The 24,089-nt window shown below is 42.0% G+C and overlaps 1 protein-coding gene across 1 annotated transcript in view; it reads left to right on the top strand.

Annotated features, from left to right (window-relative positions):
* LOC126176543 (solute carrier family 22 member 7-like) overlaps positions 1 to 24,089 on the top strand; it is a 76,239-nt gene that overhangs the window by 15,739 nt on the left and 36,411 nt on the right. Inside the window, exons 2-3 of the mRNA XM_049923700.1 lie at positions 6,007 to 6,266; positions 21,818 to 22,057. Of these exons, the coding sequence (XP_049779657.1) occupies positions 6,007 to 6,266; positions 21,818 to 22,057 (500 nt within the window). The remainder of the gene's footprint in view (positions 1 to 6,006; positions 6,267 to 21,817; positions 22,058 to 24,089) is intronic.

Here is a 24,089-nt window from a genome sequence, read left to right as displayed (position 1 = left end):
TAATATTTCAGGAGTGTCATGTCCTTTCTCAACCATACAAACACGGATCAGCCAAAACATTATGGCCACTGCACACCGCGACGCTAGATGCTGCCTGATATAGATTCGGTTGCATGACACAGTAACAAAAGAATGTAAGCGGACCAGAAACGGACGGTCGATCACCCTAGGGAAGGTGTGAGATGCAAATGGGGAAATTCATTGAGATAAGCGACTTGGATAAAGAGCAGATCATTATTACTCAGAGTCTATGAACGAGTATCTCGAAAATGGCTTTGTGAGAGCAGTAGTATGCTATGTGAGAAATTCTGCTGCATTTAAATGGGACCTCTGGTTGTAATCGAAGACACGCAGACAGCTGTGAACCAGCTGATATCTTCCCTGGCGGCGATGTTATCTTAAGCAGTATGATTGTCCGTGTCTCTGAGCCTGAACCCTGCTACAGTGATTTGAGAAGTATTGTAGTGAACAAATTTTGATGTCTCGGTGACCAAATAAGCCTGACGCAAATCCTGTGGAACACTTCCGGGCTCACTATTTACGCGATTTATATGACCCGTGCGTAGCTATCTAAAATTACATACCTCCACAAAATTACAAAGGAACTATCAGATCCCTGGTACGCAGAATCAGTGATATATTTCGTTACAAAGACGGACGAACAAGCTATTAAGCAGGTCCTACTACGTTTTTGCTCATCGGTGTAACCGTTGCCTGTACAAGAGATTCCCGACAGTTATGAACTAGGAAAGAAGCTAGTTCTATGGCGTCCTCTGTCTAAGATATAACCAGAATTCCATTAGAGCGTTGTACCTTGTCCACTTTATTTGTTTTGGTTGTCTTTCATTGCCGTGGGAAGATATCGGTGTTGCTCACTTGTGAGTCTATGTGAGTCTATATTTTGATACTTTACTTTTGCCTTGTCAGCTGTATTTAGTTTCATCGATTCAAGTGAGATTAAAGAGACGGTTTAACCCAATTTACCAACTTCACATACAACCTGAAATTCTTAAGATTTCCTGTCTGTCAAAATTATTGTAGATTTTGTTCAAATGGTTCAAATGGCTCTGAGCACTATGGGATTTAACTTCAGAGGTCATCATTCCCCTAGAACGTAGAACTACTTAAACCTAATTAACCTAAGGACATCACACACATGCCCGAGGCAGGATTCGAACCTGCGATCGTAGCAGGCGCGCGGTTCCAGACTGTAGCGCCTAGAACCGCTCGGCCACTCTGGCTGGCGTAGATTTTGTGTCTGACCCATTTTACAGATGCATGAGGTGCTATAAACTTTTCTCTGTCAGCATCCATGCAATATTTGTTGTAGTAATAGTATAGAAGCCCCCGTTTTCAAAACATTGTACGAATCGTACCAGTGAATCAATGTGGTTTTTCTCGGTATTTCATTAGGTGGCATGTAACGCACTTATCCGCTGCGCGAGACAACGTCTTTCTAGTTTAAGCAAATCTGAAACTAATGATCCTTTTATGTAAAACAGATTGCTAATAAATTTTCATCAGCTTTCTGCTTTTTGTATTTTTTTTTCTGTGTAAGCATCATCGTCACTGATACCGCTGTCTTTAGCGATATTCTAAAAAAAGACGGCTCTGTTTATAACTGGTAAGTTTATGTAGAACATTTCTTGCACTGATGGGTTCTTGGAAACGTCGTTCAAGGCAGCTGATAGACACGAATCTATGCAGATGAGGTACGCGTAGTTCTTCCAGTTGACAGTGCACAAGTTAAAGTTATCACCAACTGCAGTCGTATGCACGGGGTAAGTCCTTGGTCATGTATCTGTAACTGGTTGTCGCAAGGAAGAAACGACCATCAAGCCAAGTCCACGATCGTTAGTTAGTCTTGTGTATATGTATTCTCAATAGGACATCACGAGAATTAATGCCTCTGCATGTAGCAATAAATAGGTTCCGCTTCATTAAATTCCTTCTCAGTGTACCACTGCCACATTCTATAAAATGCATGAAAAGTTAAAATACTAAAACAAATCATCCTTCTTGTAGTGGCCATCCACGTGGAAAAGACTAATTAGTTGATAAATGGGTGCTTCATCATATCACCAACGGGTCACCAGACTGCCAACATCACTTATATACTGAAAAGCCAAAGAAACTGGTACACCTGTGTAATATCGAGTAGAGCCTCCGCGAGCACGAGGAAGTGCAGCAGCACGACGTGGCAAGAACTCGACAAACGTCTCAAGTAGTGTCGGGCGGAACTGATACCATGATTCCTGCAGAACTGTCCATAAATCCGTAACAGTACCAGGGGGTGGAGAGATCTTTTGCGAGCAGCACGTTGGAAGGCATCCCACATATGCTCAATAATGTTCCTGTCTGGTACGTTTTGTGCCAAGCGGAAGTGTATAAAAGCATAATAGTGATCCAGCAGCTCGTCTGTACCAATTCTGGACGTGTGGAGTGTCGCACTGTATTGATGAAATTGCACAAGTCTGTTGGAATGCACAATGGATATGAAAAGAGGCAGGTGATCAGACAGAATGCTTACATATGGGTAACCTGTCAGAGTAGTACACTACTGGCCATTAAAATTGCTACACCAAGAAGAAATGCTGATAATAAACGGGTATTCATTGGACAAATATACTGTACTGGAACTGACAAATAATTATATTTCCAAGCAGTTTGGGTGCATAGAACCTGAGAAATCAGTACCCAGAACAACCACCTCTGGCCGTAATAACGGCTTTGCTACCCCTGGGCATTGAGTCTAAAAGAGCTTGGATGGCGTGTACAGGTACAGCTGCCCATGCAGCTTCAACACGATACCTCAGTTCACCAAGAGTAGTGACTGGCGTATTGTGACGAGCCAGTTGCTCGGCCACCATTGACCAGACATTTTCAATTGGTAAGAGATCTGGAGAATGTGCTGGCCAGGGCAGCAGTCGAACATTTTCTGTATTCAGAAAGGCCCGTGCAGGACCTGCAACATGCGGTCGTGCATTATCCTGCTGAAATGTAGGGTTCCGCATGGATAGAATTAAGGGTAGAGCCACGGGTCGTAAGACATCTGGAATGTAACGTCCACCGCGATGTTGCCAAACACCGATGCGACCATCATGATGTTGTAAACAGAACCTTGCTTCATCCTAAAAAATGACGTTTTGCCATTCGTGCACCCAGGTTGAGTACACCATCGCAGGCGCTCCTGTCTGTGATGCAGCGTCAAGGGTAACCGCAGCCATGATCTCCGAGCTGATAGTCCATGCTGCTGCAGACGTCGTCGAACTGTTCGTGCAAATGGTTGTTGTCTTGCAAACGTCCCCATCTGTTGCCTCAGGGATCGAGACATGCCTGCACGATCCGTTACATCCATGGGGGTAAGATGCTTGTCATCTCGACTGCTAGTGATACAAGGCCGTTGGGATCCAGCACGGCGTTCCGTATTACCCTTCTGAACGCACCAATTCCATATTCTGCTAACAGTCATTGGACTCGACTAGCGCGAGCATTGTCGCGATACGAAAAAACCGCAATCGCGATAGGCTACTATCCGATCTTTATCAAAGTCGGAAATGAAACGGTACGCATTTCTCCTCATAACAACGTTTCACCAGGCAACGCCGGTCAACTGCTGTTTGTGTATGAGAAATCGGTTGGAATCTTTCCTCATGTCAGAACGTTGTAGGTGTCGTAACCGGCGCCATCCTTGAGTGAGTGCTCTGAAAAGCTAATAATTTGCATATCACAGCATCTTCTTCCTGTCGGTTAATTTTTACGTCTGTATCACGTCATCTTCGTGGTGTAGCAATTTTAATGGCCAGTAGTATATCTAGACGTATCGTGCATTCCAATTTCACACGGCCCACACCATTATGCAATCTTCAACAACTTGAACGGTCTCCTGCTGACATGCAGAGTTAATGCATTCATAAGGGTGCCTCCAAACCCGTACACGTCCATCAGCTGGATACAGTTTGAAGCGAGACTCGTCGGACTGGGTACATGTTTTCACTCATCATCAGTCAAATGTTGGTGCTGACGGGCCTAGGCGAGGTGTAAACTATTGTATCGTGCAGTCATGAATGGTACACAATTGAGCCTTTGGTTCCGAAAGCCAAAATGAATGATGTTTCGTTGAATGGTTCGCACGCTGACACTTTTTGATGGCCAGCATTGAAATCTGCAGCAATTTACGGAAGGATACCACTTCTGTCTTGTTGAACGATTCTCTTCACTCGTCGTTGGTTCCGTTCTGGCTGGATCTTTTTCCGGCTGCAGCGATGTCGGAGATTTGATGTTTAACCCTGATTCCAGTTATTCTCGTTACACTTCATTGCTACCTCGGAAATGCTGTATCCCTTCGCTCGTACACCGACTATAACACCACATTCAAACCCATTTAAAACTTGATAACCTGCCATTGTAGCAACAGTAAGCGATCTAAAAAAACTGCGCCAGACACTTTTTATCTTAGATACGTATGCTTTTTTCAGATCGCAGCGCCGTATTCTGCCTGGTTACATACCTCAGTATTTGAATACGCATCCCTATACCAGTTTGTTTGGTGCTACAGTGTACAACACTTTTTACTTTAGAATTGGTGGGTGTTAGGAGAGAGGAAGGAGGTATGTGGGAAACTACTTGGGAGTTGACGGATTGCTGTAAATTTTTAGCTTCTGGAAGCCCCGTTTTTACAATGTCAGCTGGGCAGGAACAGTGCCAGTTTTTCATACACTACGTCCTTGCTGTCAAAAATCAAAGTCTCTTACGATGCGGCGTGCAGTGATCCGTAGGGTAAGGGTCTCTCAAGGCCACTGAATCCTCTTCTCATCTACGCTGGCCCCCAGTTATTGTAACTTGTATCTGATATCACGTCGACTGACCCTCGGACGGGTACCACGATTGTACGGACGCTATTCAGACCCCTAAGTAGCCAGGTAACAGCACTAATGATACTAATTCTTTGTGGTGGGCGTTTCATTGGCAAAAAATATTGCAGCCCTAATAAGTCACATATGGGTAGATGGCGTGTTACATTGACATCTTGCAATATCTTGTGAGTGCTTCACTTTTTTGACAATCATTTTATGAACAGTAAATTACGAGACGACAGTTGCTACGTAGAATGAATTTAATAGATAAGCATATCAGGAAATACATGTTCCGGGATACAATATCTTTGGATTACTTTCTACATTTAGCTATGTGTGTTACATGTAGAATATAATGCATGATGAGCGAAATCATTGCGTGCCTGTTTGCGTTCCTTAACATTGAGAATTAGTGGGATCGTCAATGCTTAACTGCTGTTCAAAATAAGATGAAAACTGGTCTCCGTGTGTCGTTATTTGAATACTGACATGTTGAATACTGTGGAAGCACAAATAGGGCCTCCACTGAAAGTAAAGTACATGGAGATTAAAGTTTGACTCAAAAGTCTGGAGTTCCAATGCTAAAAGATAATTTCTAAGACGAGACGATTAAATCGGAAGACTGAGTTGCGATTCTTGATAAATACATTGATTCCGAATTTATTTACGTATTATACGTAATAGGTCAGCATTGCACCTGAACCAACAGAAAAATAAAGTGAATCGGAACATTGTCAACCGCAATAAAATACATGCCACTGCAGATATTGAAATAGATCTTAGATTTATGTGACTTCATGTAACAATTTGCACAGTACTGGCCGATCTGCGAGACAAATGATGAAGGTTAGTTTTAGCATATTTATTATAACGAGTATGAGATTGGAACGTAGGAGGAAAGTTATTTTGTATTCGTAACACAAGTCAGTTTCATTGTTGGGACTGGAATAACGGTTCCTTTTTAAAACAATCGCTACGAACTTGCGCCTTTCTACGGCTAGGAAAAGAGAGAGAGGTAAACTTCTGTGTCATAAGCCATTTGTAATATATGAGAAGATATGTTTACACAGTATTAGGCTGACAAATATTTAAGTAATAAACACATACAAATACATTATCGTTAGTCTATAGATGTGCTGTTTGCTTTCAGGAAAACGAGGAAATTTCAAGGAACAGAAGAAACCCAAAAGTCGCGCTAGCGTTTGAGGAAGTGCTGGACTCCATCGGGTCCAGAGGAAAATTTCAGACGAGGCTCAACATAGTCTTCAATTGCTTCGGCCCATGTTTCAATATGATGAGTGTAAATGTTTTCTTTCTCGCAATGCAGACGCCTGATCACTGGTGCCATGTTCCTGGCATAGAACATGCCAACATGTCGCTGGAGGAATGGAAGAATTTTACCATTCCGAGGTGAGTCTCACTTCAAAATCTATTTGATAACTTTATAAATACCGCATACATCACACTGTTCTCTGTTTGTTCTTTCTGGTAACTCCATCTATATTTCCAAGTCGACACTCACTCACATCAGGTTCTCCACACTCATACATTCCGTATCCCTATGACCCCGGATTAAAGAACAGAAACTGATTACCATTCTGACCATGACCACCGTCACGTCAACTCTCATAACGTAACTCCTGTAATAAGCTTTGGATCTCTTCGAGTTAATTTTTACGCCGTCTGGAAGAAATGGTGTGATGCAGCTACATGAGGGAAATTTCATACACAAATGAGGATCAGTTCAGCAGTACTTTAGGAATTGTAGCAGAAGCGCTTTGCCGCCCAGAGTGGCCGTGCGGTTTGAGGCGCCATGTCATGGACTGCGCGGCCCCTCCGTCCGGAAGTTCGAGCCCTTCCTCGCGCATGGATGTGTGTGTGTTGTTCTTAGCATATGTTAGTTTAAGTAGTGTGTAAGTTTATGGACTGATGACCTAAGCAGTTTTGTTCCTTATGAATTCATACACATTTGAGCATCTGAACATTTAGAACCGTTTTCTCAATATCATACACCCCAAAAGGTGAGCAGGATTTGTAGAACCAGATTTGATGAAATTTTTCATGATTATTCAACTGTGCTTTTCTTCGTCTTATTCTACTTCAAACCAGTATGGTGGCATAAGCAGACGACGAAGTTCTTCACATGTTTCACAAGTATGAACTCAGGCACACATCTGCATTGCATTTCACCATCTAACTAACAACACACAAATTCAGGTTTATATCTACAAAGCCTCGTTGTGAGAAGATCAAAGTTCAGATTTATCCAATCAAGTCTGAGGACGGATACCTTTTGTTGAATTTCTAAATACTTGAATCTTTTTGAGAGATAGGAAATGATCGTAATCAAAACACGTTAATTACTCACGATTGTAACGACCACCGCCATTATCCTTACATTTTCGCTTAACTTCTGCCTTAATGTCTGACCATCCTTTTCAATACTGTCCATAATCTCTGAGAAATGCTTTTGTATAACCAGTAGCAAAACAGCCTGACTTGAAACTGGTGCCTGGATTTATGTAAACTCCTCCTCGAGTTTTTCTGACCAATCTGTTTCATTCCCCTTACACTCTTCCCTTAAAGTTTAAAAATCATTTGTCACTTGCCTAGTTCATCAATCAAGAACTTAAAGCGATTGCGACATCCCCCGATAAAAGCAAGTTTCCCTGCAATGTTAGACAGTCCATTTATCCTATTACCGGATTAACTTACCGCTTAATTGAGTATAATTCAGTAAGGTTCGCTCTTCACCTCTTTGCTAGTAGACTTTAACTTTTGTTTTATGCTCTGCATTTCCACTTATCTTGCACTGACCCTGGATTAGTACTTTCCAAAATACTTTGACTCGGTTCCTTCAAATTAAACGTCCACTTTTTCTTTTCCATACCTCATCCATCAGCCTGTGGTCCAGTAGCCTATCCATTCTGATAGAGCCTAAGTCTAAAATTCAGTTAATATTTCGGTTCTGTGATGTCAGACGATATGGCATTCAGGCGAAGAAATAGAAAGTTAAGCACCTTATGTGTCCAAAACGAAACTCGTGGCTACGGAATGACCATATTATAGGGCAAAAGACCGTCGAACCAAAGAATAAACTATCGATACTTCAACGTTTTGGATAGTTAACGGATTCTTTTACTACGAGGGGTGTTCGATAAGTAATCCAACATATCCTTTTTCTGAAAACATAACGGTTTTTTGCAGGATTCGAATACACCATATTATTACCCGCGTTTCTGGCTACCAAACGATATTTTCCAACATAATCTCTGTTCCATGTGACGGCCTTATGCCAACTTACTGCATGATACCACACTTGCTGCATTAATAACAACCCCATCATCAACGTACTGCTTCCCGCGTAGTTCATCCCTCATTGGGCCAACCACACGCAAGTCGGAAGCCGCGAGATTCGAGCTGGAGGGTCGATGAGGAAGAACAGCGAAGCATTATTAGCTCCACTTATATGAGGCCTGGCGTTGTCACGGAGAAAGAGAAGTTCGTTTGCATTCATGTGGCGACGAACACGCTCAGGTCGGTTCTTCAGTTTGCTGCGGGTATCGCTGTACCCATCCGATTTGAGCGTTGCATCGTGAGGGAAGACTTCAAACAAAAATAATAACCCCTTTCAGAGTCCCAGAACCTCGTCGTCAAGACTTAACCGCGGAGAGAATGGCTGAAAAAGTTTTCTTCTTAAAAGATGCTAGCCGGCACGCCGGAGACCAGACAAGTTTGTGCTGCCTTGCTGAGATGATGACAAACAATTCGCTTAACGATTAATCGTGCTTTTCATCACTGCCAGATCTTCGTAGATTTTCTGGAAGGGCCTATGAATACATGCAATGCTCTAGTTTTCTCCAAAAGAAGCTTAATTACAGTTGTCGCCTTGGAATACACCTCAGTTACATACCCCAATTTGAAAGCCGCCACAAATTGGATCTTAGTGTAACTTTGAGGGCTGAAGCGGGAACATTCCATGGTGCTCCGAAAAAAAATTTGCGTTTATTCAACAGGGACTGGCCGAGAAAAAATAGTGTTGCCGCACTTATTGAAAGATCCATGTACCAAAAGATGTGTCGAGGAGTTGTGTTCCTAATCTAAAAATTATTTAGTACTACATGGAACCAGAAACTCTTTCCCATGCATACATGTCGAATATCTGCATGTATAATATTACATACCACATGCTACACGTAACATGTCATACAAGCAGCAGTTATACACTGAAGAGGCAAAGAAACTGGTAGGCCTGCCTAATATTGTGTAGTTCCCCCGCGAACACGCAGAAGTGTAGCAACACGACGTGGCATTGACACGACTATGTCTGGAGTACTGCTGGAGGGAACTGACACCGAGAATGGGACAGAGATGTCTATAAATCCTTAAGAGTTCGAGGCGGTGGAGATCTCTTTTCAACAGCATGGCGCGTAACATCCCATATATGCTGAATAATGCTCAAGTCTGTGAAGTATGGTAACCAGCGTCAATGTTTAAACGCAAAAGTGTGTTCCTGCAGCTACTCTGTAGCTATTGTGTATGTGTTCAGGACGTGTGGGGTGTCGTATTGTCCCGCTGGAATTGCCCTAGTCTTCCGGAATGCACGTCGGATATGATTGGATGCACGTAATCAGATAGGTTGCTTAGGAACTTGTCTATGTAGACCTATTAGGAGTCACACATCATTCCACCTGCAGACGCCCCATACTATTACAGAGCCTCCACCAGCCTGAACAGTCCCCTGCTGACATGCAAAGTTCATTGTTTCATCAAGTTGTCTCCAGGCCCGTACACGTCCATCCGCTCGATGCGATTTGAAATGACTCTCGTCCGATCAGGAAGGATGTTTCCAGTCATCTACAGTCCAATGTCGGTGTTGATGGGCCGAGGTGATGTGTAAAGTTTTGTTTCTTGCAGTCATCAAGGGTACACGAATGGGCCTTCAGCTCCGAAAGCCCATATGATGATGTTTCGTTGAATGGTTCGCACATTGACTCTTGCTGATGGCCCAACACTCAATTCTGCAGCAATTTGCTGAAGGGTTGCGCTTCTGTCACGTTGAGCGATTCTCTTCAGTCGTCGTTGGTCCCGTTCTTGCATGAACTTTTTCCGGTCGCAGCTATGTCGGAGATTTGATATTTTACCAGATACTTGATATTCACGGTACAATCGCGAGATGGTCATACAGGAAATTCTCATTTCATCGCTACGTCGGAGATGCTTTGTCCCTTTCCTCGTGCGCGGACCATAACATAACGTTCAAGCCCACTTAAATCTTTATAACCTGTCATTTTAGTAGCAGTAACTGATCAAACTACTGTTTTTGCCGACCGCAGCGCCGTACTGTTCAAGTTTACATGTCCCTGTATTTGAGTACGCATCCCTATATCAGTTTCTACGGCGCTGCCGTGTATAATACGTAACAAAATTCAATCTTGACTACAGTCTGTGATGTGTGAGACTCTGTACAGAAATATTGTGTACAATGTACCGAGACCGGTGTGTGTGTGTGTGTGTGTGTGTTGTGTGTGTGTGTGTGTGTGTGTGTGTGTGTGTGTGTGTGAACTACGTGCCCACGTGGCACTAAAAACCTTCTAAATACGACAAACATATACCAAAATAAAACCAAAATGTGTAACAGTAATTACAATACGCAAAGTTTTAACGATGTCAAAGAAGTTATTCAACTTTTAACTCGGTTTATATTGGTACCGCAAGCATTTGATAATTTCTCCTGTGTTAACTGACCCACTAGTGTAATGTAACACATGATTCAATAAAGGCCGTCTTACATCAAGAATTCGACAGTCTACGGTAGAGATGTAAAACGGTTCTGGCACTCAGAAATTTCTAGGAGGGTCAGACCCCACACGTGACGAAATGTATAGCGGTCGTTTTTACATTGAGCCCAGGTCACTTTTCGCTACGTACTTGGGAACGGGAAGCACCGTTGCATTCTCTGATTTATTCTGTGTTCAATTATTCAACAGACCAAACAGTTTCACGTTACCACTTGGACGTCTGGCGCTCTACGCACGCACGCTATCAGTGACAATTAACTTTATCAAGCTCTGCGTCAACAGTGCTCCTCAATGCACCTTTGAACACCCATTAATCAGTGTAGATAACATGGGACATGAGACCATAAATACGCCTGGGGATATACTGGCATGGTACGAAACCGGTTGTACCAGTCTCTAAACGGCTACAATAACAATGCTAATGCGGCAAAGGGCAGTCTCAGTGAGTTTACCAGCATTTGAAGACTTCAGTACATTTCAATTTCTTTGAGTATGCCTTCAAGTATGTTTGGTTGTGAACAATTTTGATATGTAGCTGGTACACTTCAGTTTCACTCTATGGAATTGTGTTGAATAGGAATATGCAATCGTTACTATTGTATCACGAGGCTTGGCTTAAAGCCATATGCTTCTGAACCTTCTGTAATGTGCACGAAAGCTAAGACGTAGACGGTTGTTAATATGGCAGTGTAAGGCTTTCTTAAATGTTCGTATCTTGTAAATATAAATATTATAACTAGTATACGTCCCTGTTACATTCTGATGCAGATCACCTGGATAAATTTAACGAACGTAACAAATAATGTGAACTAAAGCATTCGTTTCCTGTGGCTGTAGTGTGTTTCACAAATACCTAGAAAAGACGTACAGACATTGTGCTGTATAAAACAAAATTAAAACTTGTACTTGAGGAATGTGGTCGAAGGAAAATTAATGTTGGCTAGAAGTTCCCTCCGCGTTACACAGACATATATCTACATCTACATCTATGTCTACAATCCGTAAGCCACTCGACGGTGTGTGGCGGAGTGTATCTTGAGTACCTCTATCGGTTCTCCCTTCTATTCCAGTCTCATATTGTTCGTGGAAAGAAAGAATGTCGGTATGCATCTGTCTACTCTAATCTCTCTGATTTTATCCTCATGGTCTCTTCGCGAGATATACGTAGCAGGGAGCAATATGCTGCTTGACATCTCGGTGGAGGTACGTTCTCGAATCTTCAACAAAAGCGTCTCTCTTGCAGAGTCTTCCACCTGAGTTTACCATCTCCGTAAAGCTTTCGCGATTGCTAAATGATGCTGCAACGAAGCGCGCTGCTCTACGTTGGATCTTCTCTATCTTTTCTATCAACACTATCTGGTACGGATCCCACACCGGTGAACAGTATTCAAGCAGTCGGCGAACATGTGTACAGCATGTCCTGACACACGTGTCCTGTAACGTTTTTTCCGCAGAAGAAAAAGGGGCCGTAAACTTTAAACCGTGAGATTGCACAAAACACGTTAACTTTTGGTGAATTGCGAATTTGCTGCACGAATGCGTGAGGATTCTCTACCTCCCAGATTCGCACATTGTGTCTGTTCACTTCGCCATTAAGAAAAAATGTTGCTTCATCACTGAAACCAAGTTTCGCACTGAACGCATCCTCCTCCATGAGCTGTTGCAACGGCGCCGAAAATTCAAAGCGTTTGACTTTGTCATCGGGTGTCAGGGCTTGTAGCAATTGTAAACGGTAAGGCTTCTGCTTTAGCCTTTTCCGTAAGATTTTCTAACCCGTCGGCTGTGGTACGTTTAGCTCCCTGCTTGCTTTATTCGTCGACTTCCGCGGGCTACGCGTGAAACTTGCCCGCACGCGTTCAACCCTTTCTTCACTCACTGCAGGCCGACCCAATGATTTCCCTTTACAGAGGCATCCAGAAGCTTTAAACAGCGCATACCATCGCCGAATGGAGTTGGCAGTTGGTGGATCTTTGTAGAACTTCGTCCTGAAGTGTCGTTGCACTGTTATGACTGACTGATGTGAGTGCATTTCAAGCACGACATACGCTTTCTCGGCTCCTGTCGCCATTTTGTCTCACTGCGCTCTCGAGCGCTCTGGCGGCAGAAACCTGAAGTGAGGCTTCAGCCGAACAAAGCTTTATGAGTTTTTCTACGTATCTGTAGTGTGTCGTGACCATATGTCAATGATTGGAGCTACAGAGAATTTATGAAATCGCTTCAATCATTTGTAATAGCCCTGTACTGTAACCTACTCTATTTGTTTTCGGACTGCATTTCCTTAGGATTCTTCCAATTCATCTCAGTGTGGCATCTCCTTTACCGACGATTAATTTTATATGGTCATTCCATTTTAGATCACTGCTAGTACCTACTCCCTGATAATTTATGGAATTAACTGCTTCCAGTTGCTGACCTGTTACATTGCAGCTAAATGATAAAGGATCTTTCCTTCTATGTATCCGCACTATATTACACTTGTCTACATAGAGATTCAGTTGCCATTCCCTGCACCACACGTCAATTCGTTGCAGATCCTCCTGCAATTTCCATTGTTACAACCTCTATGTACACTGCTGCATCATCCTCAAAAAGTCTCATTGAACTTCTGATGTTATCCACGAGGTCATTAGTATATATTGTGAATAGCAACGGTCCTACGACACTCCCCTGCGGCACACCTGAAATCACTCTTTCTTCGGAAGGAGAACGACATGCTGAGTTCTGTTATCTAGGAACTCTTCAATCCAATGACTCAATTGGTCTGATAGTCCATATGCTACTACTTTTTTCATTAAACGACTGTGGGGAACTGTATCGAACGCCTTGCGGAAGTCGAGAAACATGTCATTTACCTAGGAACCCGTGTGTATGGCCCTCTGAGTCTCGTGGACGAATAGTGCAAGCTGGGTTTCACACGATCGTCTTTTTCAAAACCCATGCTGATTCCTACAGAGTAGATTTCTAGTCTCTAGAAAAGTCATTATACTCGAACATAATACATGTTCCAAAATTCTACAACTGATCGACGTTAGAAATGTAGGTCTATAGTTCTGCACATCTGTTTGACGTCCCTTCTTGTAAACGGAGATGACCTGTGATGTTTTCCAATCTTTTGGAACGCTACGCTCTTCTGCAAGAAGGGGAGCAAGTTCCTTCGCGTACTCTGTGTAAAATCGAACTGGTATCCCATCAGGTCCAGCGGCCTTTCCTTTTTTGAGCGATTTTAATTGTTTCTCTATCCCTCTGTCGTATATTTCGATATCTACCATTTTGTCATCTGTGCGACACTCTAGAGAAGGAACTACAGTGCAGTATTCGTCTGTGAAACCTTTGGAAAAAAACATTTAGTATTTCGGCCTTTAGTCTGTCATCCCCTGTTTCAGTACCATTATGGTCACAGAGTGTCTGGACATTTTGTTTGATCCACCTACTGCTCTGACATAAGACCAACATTTCTTAGGATTTTCTGTCAAGTCAGTACACAGAGATTTACTTTCGAATTCATTTAATGCCTCTCGTATAGCCTTTCTCACACTACATTTCGCTTCGCGTAATTTTTGTTTTTCTTCAAGGCTCTGGCTATGTTTTTGTTTCCTGTGAAGTTCCCTTTGCTTGCGTAGCAGTTTTCTAACTCGGTTGTTGTACCACGGTGGCTCTTTTCCGTCTCTTACGATATACATGTAGAGGTAGATGAAGTGATAATAGTGATTTGCGATACAAAGCTTATAATTTCAATATACCTATTAGCTTGTTTTTGCTGCTCCGATGTCTATAGATATCTATGATATCTGCATCGTACTTATTTATCCGTCAACGCTGGGTAAGTGACTGTCAACTAAAATGTCTCCCCTTTACGGAAATACATGTAAGAAATGTATGAGCGCAAGTTATAGACACATGGTTGATGACATATGGAAGTGTTTATCTGGCCGTGAGTCACACGCGGATAGCCTAACAGTAACGCAGTAAGCGGGAATCGGAGTTCGAGTACTGGGTCGTCACAGATTTTCAATGCTGTCATTCCATTACAGAGCTGATGGCCGTCCATATTCGAAACTACGAATACCTTTGATATACCTATAGATACCTGCTTGTAGTTTCAAGCTCACTTCTGCTCGTTGTAGAACCCTCGGATGCCACTTGTTATTGGGCTTACAAAATTTCAGGATGTATGAAACATACCGGTATCAGCTAAAAACGACAACTAGCAATTAATGCTTGAAACAAATTCTTATAAGAGATAGAGAAATAATTTGGTCGAATATTTAATCACAGATAATAAGCAACGTAATGCCGAAATATGTAGAATTTTCTCCCATAGCAAAAAAAAAAAAGTTTTTTCGTTGGAATGATAGTTTAGAAGCATAATATGCAACAACTCTGACCACAGTCGCTATAAGTACTCGTTCAGGCCAATATCTGGTTGTGTTATGTAATACGGAAATGAGTAAATTAATTTCTCAATATAAGTGGGCAGCTCAATAATTTCAGTATAGATCGCCACAAGATTTGGACTTCACATGCATTTTTGTCCGCCCCTCGTGGTCTCGCGTTAGCGCTTTCGCTTCCCAAGCACGGGGTCCCGGGTTCGATTCCCGGCGGGGTCAGAAATTTTTCCTGCCTCGAGATGACTGGGTGTTGTTGTGTCGTCTTCATCATCATCATTGCGGTCGGAGGAAGGCAACGGCAAACCACCTCCTTTAGGACCTTGCCTAGTAAGGCGGTGCGGGTCTCCCGCATCGTTCCCCTACGCTCTGTAAAGAAGCATGGGACTTCATTTCCATTTTTCCATGCATTTTTTAAGAAATGTTTTCGATCTGTTATAGCCACAAGCAGAAATCAGCTGGGTAGTACCATTGGTCTAGGGGTAGCGTCTTTGATTCATAATCAAAACGTCTTCGGTCCCGGGTTCGATCCCCGCCACTCCCTAAATTTTGATAAATAATCAGCATTGGCGGCCGAAGACTCCCGGCATAAGAAGTCAGCCTCATTCTGCCAACGGCCTTGTCAAAGAGGGCGGAGGAGCAGATAGAGGTTCGGGGCACTCTCTTGTCCTAGGGGTGGGAAATTGCCCCTAAAGGCGGAAGAATCAGTAATGATCAACGACATGAGGATGCAGAACGCAATGGAAACCACTGCATTAAAGACACATAACGTGTATCCACAGGACATGTGGCCTGTATTTGAAGAAGTGTCATGATGATCTCTCCATTGGCAAAAGATTCCGGAATAGTCCCCCATTCGGATCTCTGGGAGGGGACTGCCAAGGGGGAGGTTACCATGAGAAAAAGATTGAATAATCAACGAAAGGATAACGTTCTACGAGTCGGGGCGTGGAATGTCAGAAGCTTGAACGTGGTAGGGAATCTAGAAAATCTGAAAAGGGAAATGCAAAGGCTCAATCTAGATATAGTAGGGGTCAGTGAAGTGAAGTGGCAGGAAGACAAGGATTTCTGGTCAGATGTGTATCGGATAATATCAACAGCAGCAGAAAATGGCATAACAGGTGTAGGATTCGTTATGAATAGGGAGGTAGGGCAGAGGGTGTGTTACTGTGAACAGTTCAGTGACCGGGTTGTTCTAATCAGAATCGACAGCAGACCAACACCGACAACGATAGTTCAGGTATACATGCCGACGTCGCAAGCTGAAGATGAACAGATAGAGAAAGTGTATGAGGATATTGAAAGGGTAATGCAGTATTTAAAGGGGGACGAAAATCTAATGGTCATGGGCGACTGGAATGCAGTTGTACGGGAAGGAGTAGAAGAAAAGGTTACAGGAGAATATGGGCCTGGGACAAGGAATGAAAGAGGAGAAAGACTAACTGAGTTCTGTAACAAGTTTCAGCTAGTAATAGCGAATACCCTGTTCAAGAATCACAAGAGGAGGAGGTATACTTGGAAAAGGCAGGGAGATACGGGAAGATTTCAATTAGATTACATCGTGATCAGACAGAGATTCCGAAATCAGATACTGGATTGTAAGGCGTACCCAGGAGCAGATATAGACTCAGATCACAATATAGTAGTGATGTAGAGTAGTAGGCTGAAGTTCAAGACATTAGTCCGGAAGAATCAATACGCAAAGAAGTGGGATACGGAAGTACTAAGGAATGACGAGATACGTTTGAAGTTCTCTAACGCTATAGATACAGTAATAAGGAATAGCGCAGTAGGCAGTACCGTTGAAGAGGAATGGACAACCCTACAAAGGGCCATCACAGAAGTTGGGAAGGAAAACATAGGTACAAAGAAAGTAGCGGCGAAGAAACCATGGGTAACAGAAGAAATACTTCAGTTGATTGATGAAAGGAGGAAGTACAAACATGTTCCGGGAAAATCAGGAATACGGAAATACAAGTCGCTGAGGAATGAAATAAATAGGAAGTACAGGGAAGCTAAGACGAAATGGCTGCGGGAAAAATGTGAAGACATCGAAAAAGATATGATTGTCGGAAGGACAGACTAAGCATACAGGAAAGTCAAAACAACATTTGGTGACATTAAAAGCAACGGTGGTAACATTAAGAGTGCAACGGAAATTCCACTGTTAAATGCAGAGGAGAGAGCAGATAGGTGGAAAGAATATATAGAAAGCCTCTATGAGGGTGAAGATTTGTCTGATGTGATAGAAGAAGAAACAGGAGTCGATTTAGAAGAGATAGGGGAACCAGTATTAGAATCGGAATTTAAAAGAGCTTTGGAGGACTAACGGTCAAATAAGGCAGAAGGAATAGATAACATTTCATCAGAATTTCTAAAATCATTGGGGGAAGTGGCAACAAAACGACTATTCACGTTGGTGTGTAGAATATATGAGCCTGGCGGTATACCATCTGACTTTCGGAAAAGCATCATCCACACAATTCCGAAGACGGCAAGAGCTGAGAAGTGCGAGAATTATCGCACAATCAGCTTAACAGCTCATGCATTGAAGCTGCTTACATGAATAATATACAGAAGAATGGAAAAGAAAATTGAGAATGCGCTAGGTGACGATCAGTTTGGCTTTAGGAAAGGTAAAGGGACGAGAGAGGCAATTCTGACGTTACGGCTAATAATGGAAGCAAGGCTAAAGAAAAATCAAGACACTTTCATAGGATTGACGACCTGGAAAAAGCGTTCGACAATATAAAATGGTGTAAGCTGTTAGAGATTCTGAAAAAGGTAGGGATAAGGGTGTAAGACAAGGCTGTAGCCTTTCGCCCCTACTCTTCAATCTGTACATCGAGGAAGCGATGATGGAAATAAAAGACAGGTTCAGTAGTGGAATTAAAATACGAGGCGAAAGGACATCAATGATACGATTGGCTGATGACATTGCTATCCTGAAGAAGAATTAAATGATCTGCTGAACAGAAAGAACAGTCTAATGAGTACACAGTATGGTTTGAGAGTCAATCGGAGAAAGACGAAGGTAGTGACAAGTAGTAGAAATGAGAACAGCGAGAAAATTAACATCAGGATTGATGGTCACGAAGTCAATGAAGTTAAGAAATTCTGCTACCTAGGCAGTAAAATAACCAATTACGGACGGAGCAAGGAGGACATCAAAAGCAGACTCGCTACGGCAAAAAAGGCATCTCTGGCCAAGAGAAGTCTACTAATATCAAATCCCGTCCTTAATTTGAGGAAGAAATTTCTGAGGATGTACGTCTTGAGTACAGCATTGTATGATAGTGAAACATGGACTGTGAGAAAACCGGAACAGAAGAGAATCGAAGCATTTGAGATGTGGTGCTAAAGACGAATGTTGAAAATTAGGTGGACTGATAAGGTGAGGAATGAGGAGGTTCTACGCAGAATCGGAGAGGAAAGGAATATGTGGAAAACACTGATAAGGAGAAGGGACAGGATGACAGGACATCTGCTAAGACATGAGGGAATGACTTCCATGGTACTAGAGGGAGCTGTACTGTAGAGGAAGACAGAGATTGGAATACGTCAAGCAAATAACTGAGGACGTAGGTTGCAAGTGCTACTCTGAGATGAAGAGGTTAGCACAGGAAAGGAGTTCGTGGCGGGCTGCATTAAACCAGTCAGTAGACTGATGACCAAAAAACAAAAAAAAATTTCATTTCATCAACTTGTTCTTCTATACGGATGTTTGATAAATACTTGTTATGAGGTTTGGGCTTCACATCGACCAGGCACTGCCACTCCTTACTGACCTCAGCGGACCAAGCTGAAATTTTGGTTGTCCATGTAAGGTCTATTCTACTCCTACTGTTACTATTATTATTATTATTATTTGAAAAAGTATACTTATTCGATCAACAATACAGTTGTATGGCTATTCTCTGACAGTTTCATTTATTGCAACTATCTGTATAGGAGAAAACAGTGTACATCGATTGATCAAAAACATATTTTCCTCAAATATGGCCCAACCAGCTGTAGAATATAAACGATTGTCACAGTACAGCAATGGTCGTTAGGCACAAAATGTTTACATCGACTGTGTTTAGAGAGACCCTTCTGGCAGTTCAGTAATATCTACACTAGATTGGGTCATATTTTACAAAAATGTAGTTTTGATCCATAATCATAAACTGTTCCTCTCTTTCAAGATACTTATAGTAACTGCAACAGGTGCAGAATGACTAGACGGTTGTACACCTGATGACACAAATATACTTTTTAAAATATGAGAGCCGTAGACAGTCACCTAACAAAAGTTTTATGTCACACTTTTATTGCTCGGCTACCAAGTGTGATCCTTCTGGGATCAGATGACAGTGACTCACCAGCAACTGGCACCGCAAAGTGACTGTGTTCTGGAGGAATACCTGCGGAACTATTGTTTAATTGCATGGGTTCCAGTGGATCTGAGAACTATGGGACTTAACATCTGAGGTCATCAGTCCCTTATAACTTAGAACTACTTAAACCTAACTAACCTAAGGACATCACGCACATCCATGCCCGAGGCGGGATTCGAACCTGCGACCATAGCGGTCACGCGATTCCAGACTGAAGCGCCTAGAACCACTCGGTCACACCGGCTGGCATTTGCATGGGGGGTACACTTTAACTAGAGTACTCTTATCATTTATTAATTGATGAAAGTCGCTTTGAGGTACTTCTTTGTTAAGGTGACACAACAGCATCCGTTTTTGTCGCTTGTTATTATAGATGTTTTGCGCTATTATAAGGGAACTGTCTTGACATACTACTTCGAGCAGGAACGCTACATCGAAATTATGAGCATTTAAGAATTTCTCCCATAACTTGCACTTGAGTTTGTTATATCCGAGATAAGACAGGAATAACTGTATCGACGTTTATTTATGAATTTATTTGTTAAGAAGAGTATAAAGTTCCATTTCCAAAGGATGCAATGTTTTTCTCGGCAGCCGCTTGTGGCAACTCACATTTATTGACATTCAGTACAAAAAAAAAAAAAAGAAAAAGAAAAGAGTACGATATCATCGTCCTCTCCCGTTAATGCTTTTTGATTTTCGAACAAATGTTTGCATTTCGTTTCTCACTTTTCTCTATTCCTCGCTTGCCTGTTTTTAACGAGGTACTGTTGTTTCGCACGTTTGAAACAAAGAGTGTGACGACTGTGGCAGTGTTGAAGATATTTTCTTATTGCATCTATCATCCATGCCATTTTACAGCATGTTGATTACATCTGTCGTCGTCATATTTGTTTTCTGCATTTTGAGAGTAACCAGTTTGAGGCTTTCTGAATTTTTCTTTGCTTCCGTGAACGCTTGGTGCAATTTCTTCATGTTCTTCCACTTTCGCATTCTGGTATACCTCTTTGTCATCAGTGGTAGCATGCTCTCCAATTGATTAATTTACTGGAATATCAACTCCCGTTCTGCTCCCTGGTTCTACGGTGATAGTTATTGTAACATCTTCAATCACATTTCTCCCTCGACCATGCTCTGATTTATCAAATGTGGACTGAGTCAATATAACACAAGAGTTGCATATCCCGCTGCTCCTGATTAATTATTTTCAATAGGCAATCGCACAAGGTGTCGATAGCCTCTATTTTCCCTCAGGTGCTACGCCGATTTGCATACGGAACGCCCTATGCCCGCAAACAATCACATTAAGAGTGAACATGCTCTTGGAATTCGGCTTTAGCTATTCGATTGCCATTGAAATTTCCACAACGGACATTTTGAATCCATCCTTTTCTCTGACATCGTAAACTGACGCTTTTAAGCTATGCATTTGCCTTGTCTTTGCAAGCGGCACTTCGAACAATTAAAAGCTGACAAAACAGCTGGCATCATATAACACCCATATCAGAACAGCGAGGAGAGTAACCTTTGCTTTCAAAAGCAAATTTAAAAGTTTCTCTCCTCGAGGAAGATATGTTACTTACAGTTCAGGTGACATTTTACATTAACCCAAACAACGTTCTGCAGTAAATAAGTGCTCGAATTCACAAAGCAAAAGCGGACTTCCGCTCGTCATAGTGCCCAAGCAAGAAGTGCACAGTGCCACATTGCTCTATCAGTCGTAGAGAAACTTCGCTCTCCGTAAAATGAAAACGACAAGTAGCTTTACATCACTGTTTGAAGCAACATCGGACCTTACAGAAAGTCAATAAACATGAGGTCATTTAATATATAACTATACTGATGCATTATATACCACTCCTGACTGACGGATACTCAGATAATCTTAGGAAAAACAACATGTATCACAAAATGAAAAAAGAGTTTACAGTTCATTATAGCTGATCCCCAGTCACGTCTTTCAACTCTGACATTGTACACTAATCGAAAAAATGATGAGTACTTTTGTGGTTCATTACACAAGTTTAACTATCGGTCCCCTGTACATGGCTGGGTTAAGTCATCTCCTCGGTCGGATGAAGGAAACGGCACATCAACTCCAATACAGCAATGCCTAGTAAATCAATACGCAATCGAACCTGACGCACGAAATGATGATTGTTATACGTTTTCTATGGCTGTTAATTCAGCGATTCACTTTTTATGTGGAATTTGTCAGCTAGCCGATAGTTCGTATTAGGAATTTGCCTGATTCAGAGAAAAATATTTATTTAGAAATTTTATGCCTCAGTTCTCATTCACTAGCATTTAATTTCAGCTATTTTCGCTGTGATTGTAGTGTTGTCATTCAAGAGCCTTTCACGTTACTTGATTCACACATATCTGATTTCACGCAGGGAAGGCAATTCATTCAGCAAGTGCCTGATGTACAACCAGAGCGATGCCGTGAACTGGAGCAGTGCTGAACCAATCAAGTGTCAGCACGGCTGGGACTATGACGAAACGTGGTTCTCGCTGACGGTTCCTTCGCAGATGAACTGGGTCTGCGACAACCAGCAGCCAGCAAAGGACGTCTTGTTCTACGCACAAAATATCGGAGTGGCTATGAGCCTGCTGTTCGGGTACATAGGAGACATGTAAGCAATCAGTCTATGAGATTGTAGTCGACTTATTCTTTTTACCTTCATAATGTAATATGCCATTAACAGAAAAATAGTTTAAGATCATCACTTGGTGGGTATTGGGTTATTAATGATTTTACGCTGTATTATGTATACCTCAGGAGTTAATGCCGAAAGAATTTAATTTTAACTTGATATTTGTCTATAAAGTAACAACTAGATGTAAGTAAAATATATCTTAGTGTGTTTCTCGGCCTCAGATTAAACGGATACTCGAGTAACCGGCTGAAACTTCTTGGTAAGTCATTTTACTTATTTTTGTATCATACGTCGAGGTCCATAGGACCAAACGGAGGGGAATATCTCCATCATCGAGGAACCAGTCAGCAGCTGAAATTAACATAAACAAAATAAAATGCAGGTGATCCCTGTGCAGCCGGCCGAAGTGGCCGTGCAGTTCTGGGCGCTACAGTCTGGAGCCGGGCGACCGCTACGGTCGCAGGTTCGAATCCTGCTTCGGACATGGATGTGTGTGTTGTCCTTAGGTTAGTTAGGTTTAATTAGTTCTAAGTTCTAGGCGACTGATGACCTCAGAAGTTAAGTCGCATAGTGCTCAGAGCCATCTGTCCCTGTGCAGACAAGTTGCGAGTGTCCAGTGTGTAAAGGTATATTTGCGAAATCTCTTGGGAATGGATAGAGGATGCAAAAATAATCAGAAACATAAATATATACATACGGTCAATTATTTGTATTTCATTACTAGGGACCCATTCCCTATTGTTTCATGTTTGCTTTTTTTGGCTATTTAGTATTCCAGCTTGGTTATAAAAGTTTGATTTTTTTTCAAACTTGTCTTCTGTTGGGTAAATCTTTGAATAGACCCAACTTATTATGTAACTAATCTTGAGCACATATCCCCAGTAACCAAGTACGATAACCTTTTCTGGACTGAATACCTATTTCAATACGACCTTCGACTTTCTTACAATGGTATGGATTAGGGAGGCTTTCCATACTAGTCACACGACTGCTGTTCTCATTTTCTGCTATTTCTTTGGTACTGCTTCCATTATTGTCCCCAATACGATGAAGTACCCCATCCTCTGAATCAGGTGTTCTAACACACTTTGGTCTCCTACAGTGAAATGAAATTTTCTCAAAAGACCCTGGCTCTTCAAGATGTTCACGTATTCTTTAAAAAATCCTATTGTTCGGTAAATACCTATTAGTAAATGTTTCAAAAAACAGATGTATGGCTTTAGACTCATTGCCAGTCCATACATCAGGTGCATGTCCACCATGTGCTCATTAGAACAAATTTTAGCTAGAAATGTACTGTACACGAAAGTCCGGTAAGGAAGTGGCCGATCAGGCGTCACGCCAGGAACTGGAAGTCAGACTCAACACGTCGCTCTCCATGTGAGTTCGCTAACGCACGCTTATTCGGTGTTGCGCTTTCGGCATTAGCTTATTCGATTCCTGATTGGGGAAAATTATTCAGAACACGCCTAAAACAATCCAATAATTACTGCAGAGCAATCTACCACGACTGATAGTGTTCTGAATACTAAAAGGATTTGCTTAATTACTAGTACCACGGCAACTAAGATAAAGGGGAAAACATGACTTGGAAATCTGAAAACAAGCAACACTTGTAACACGAAGCTAAAAATTTGAAGGATATAAACGAGGGAAATATGGAACGAAAAATGTGTGTGTAACTGAGAAATATAAAAATAAGATATTATTAGTAAATTTGAAATTTTCTGCTTGTCGTGTAAATCATCTATCCAGTCCCCAGAGGTTTCCCACATAATAGTCAACAACGAGTATATTGCCATGAACAATTTTGTACCACAGGTAGTACAGGTAGCTCCCTGGCTCAATAGAAGAAATGATCCGTGAGAAAATTCTTCATTTACCATTTATTGAGCGAGAATTGTTGCTAATATTTTTAATTCTTGTGTTAGGCTATTGAAAATGGTTGCTGCAGAATATTGCTTAACTGTCTGTACAAGAATGAAGGAGGTGTGATCCAAATGCAGAT

The sequence above is a fragment of the Schistocerca cancellata genome, chromosome 3 (assembly GCF_023864275.1).
Source record: "Schistocerca cancellata isolate TAMUIC-IGC-003103 chromosome 3, iqSchCanc2.1, whole genome shotgun sequence".
Lineage (NCBI taxonomy): Eukaryota > Metazoa > Arthropoda > Insecta > Orthoptera > Acrididae > Schistocerca > Schistocerca cancellata.
The sequence above is the reverse complement of the archived record's forward strand: the minus strand, read 5'-3'. Positions and strand labels throughout refer to the sequence as shown.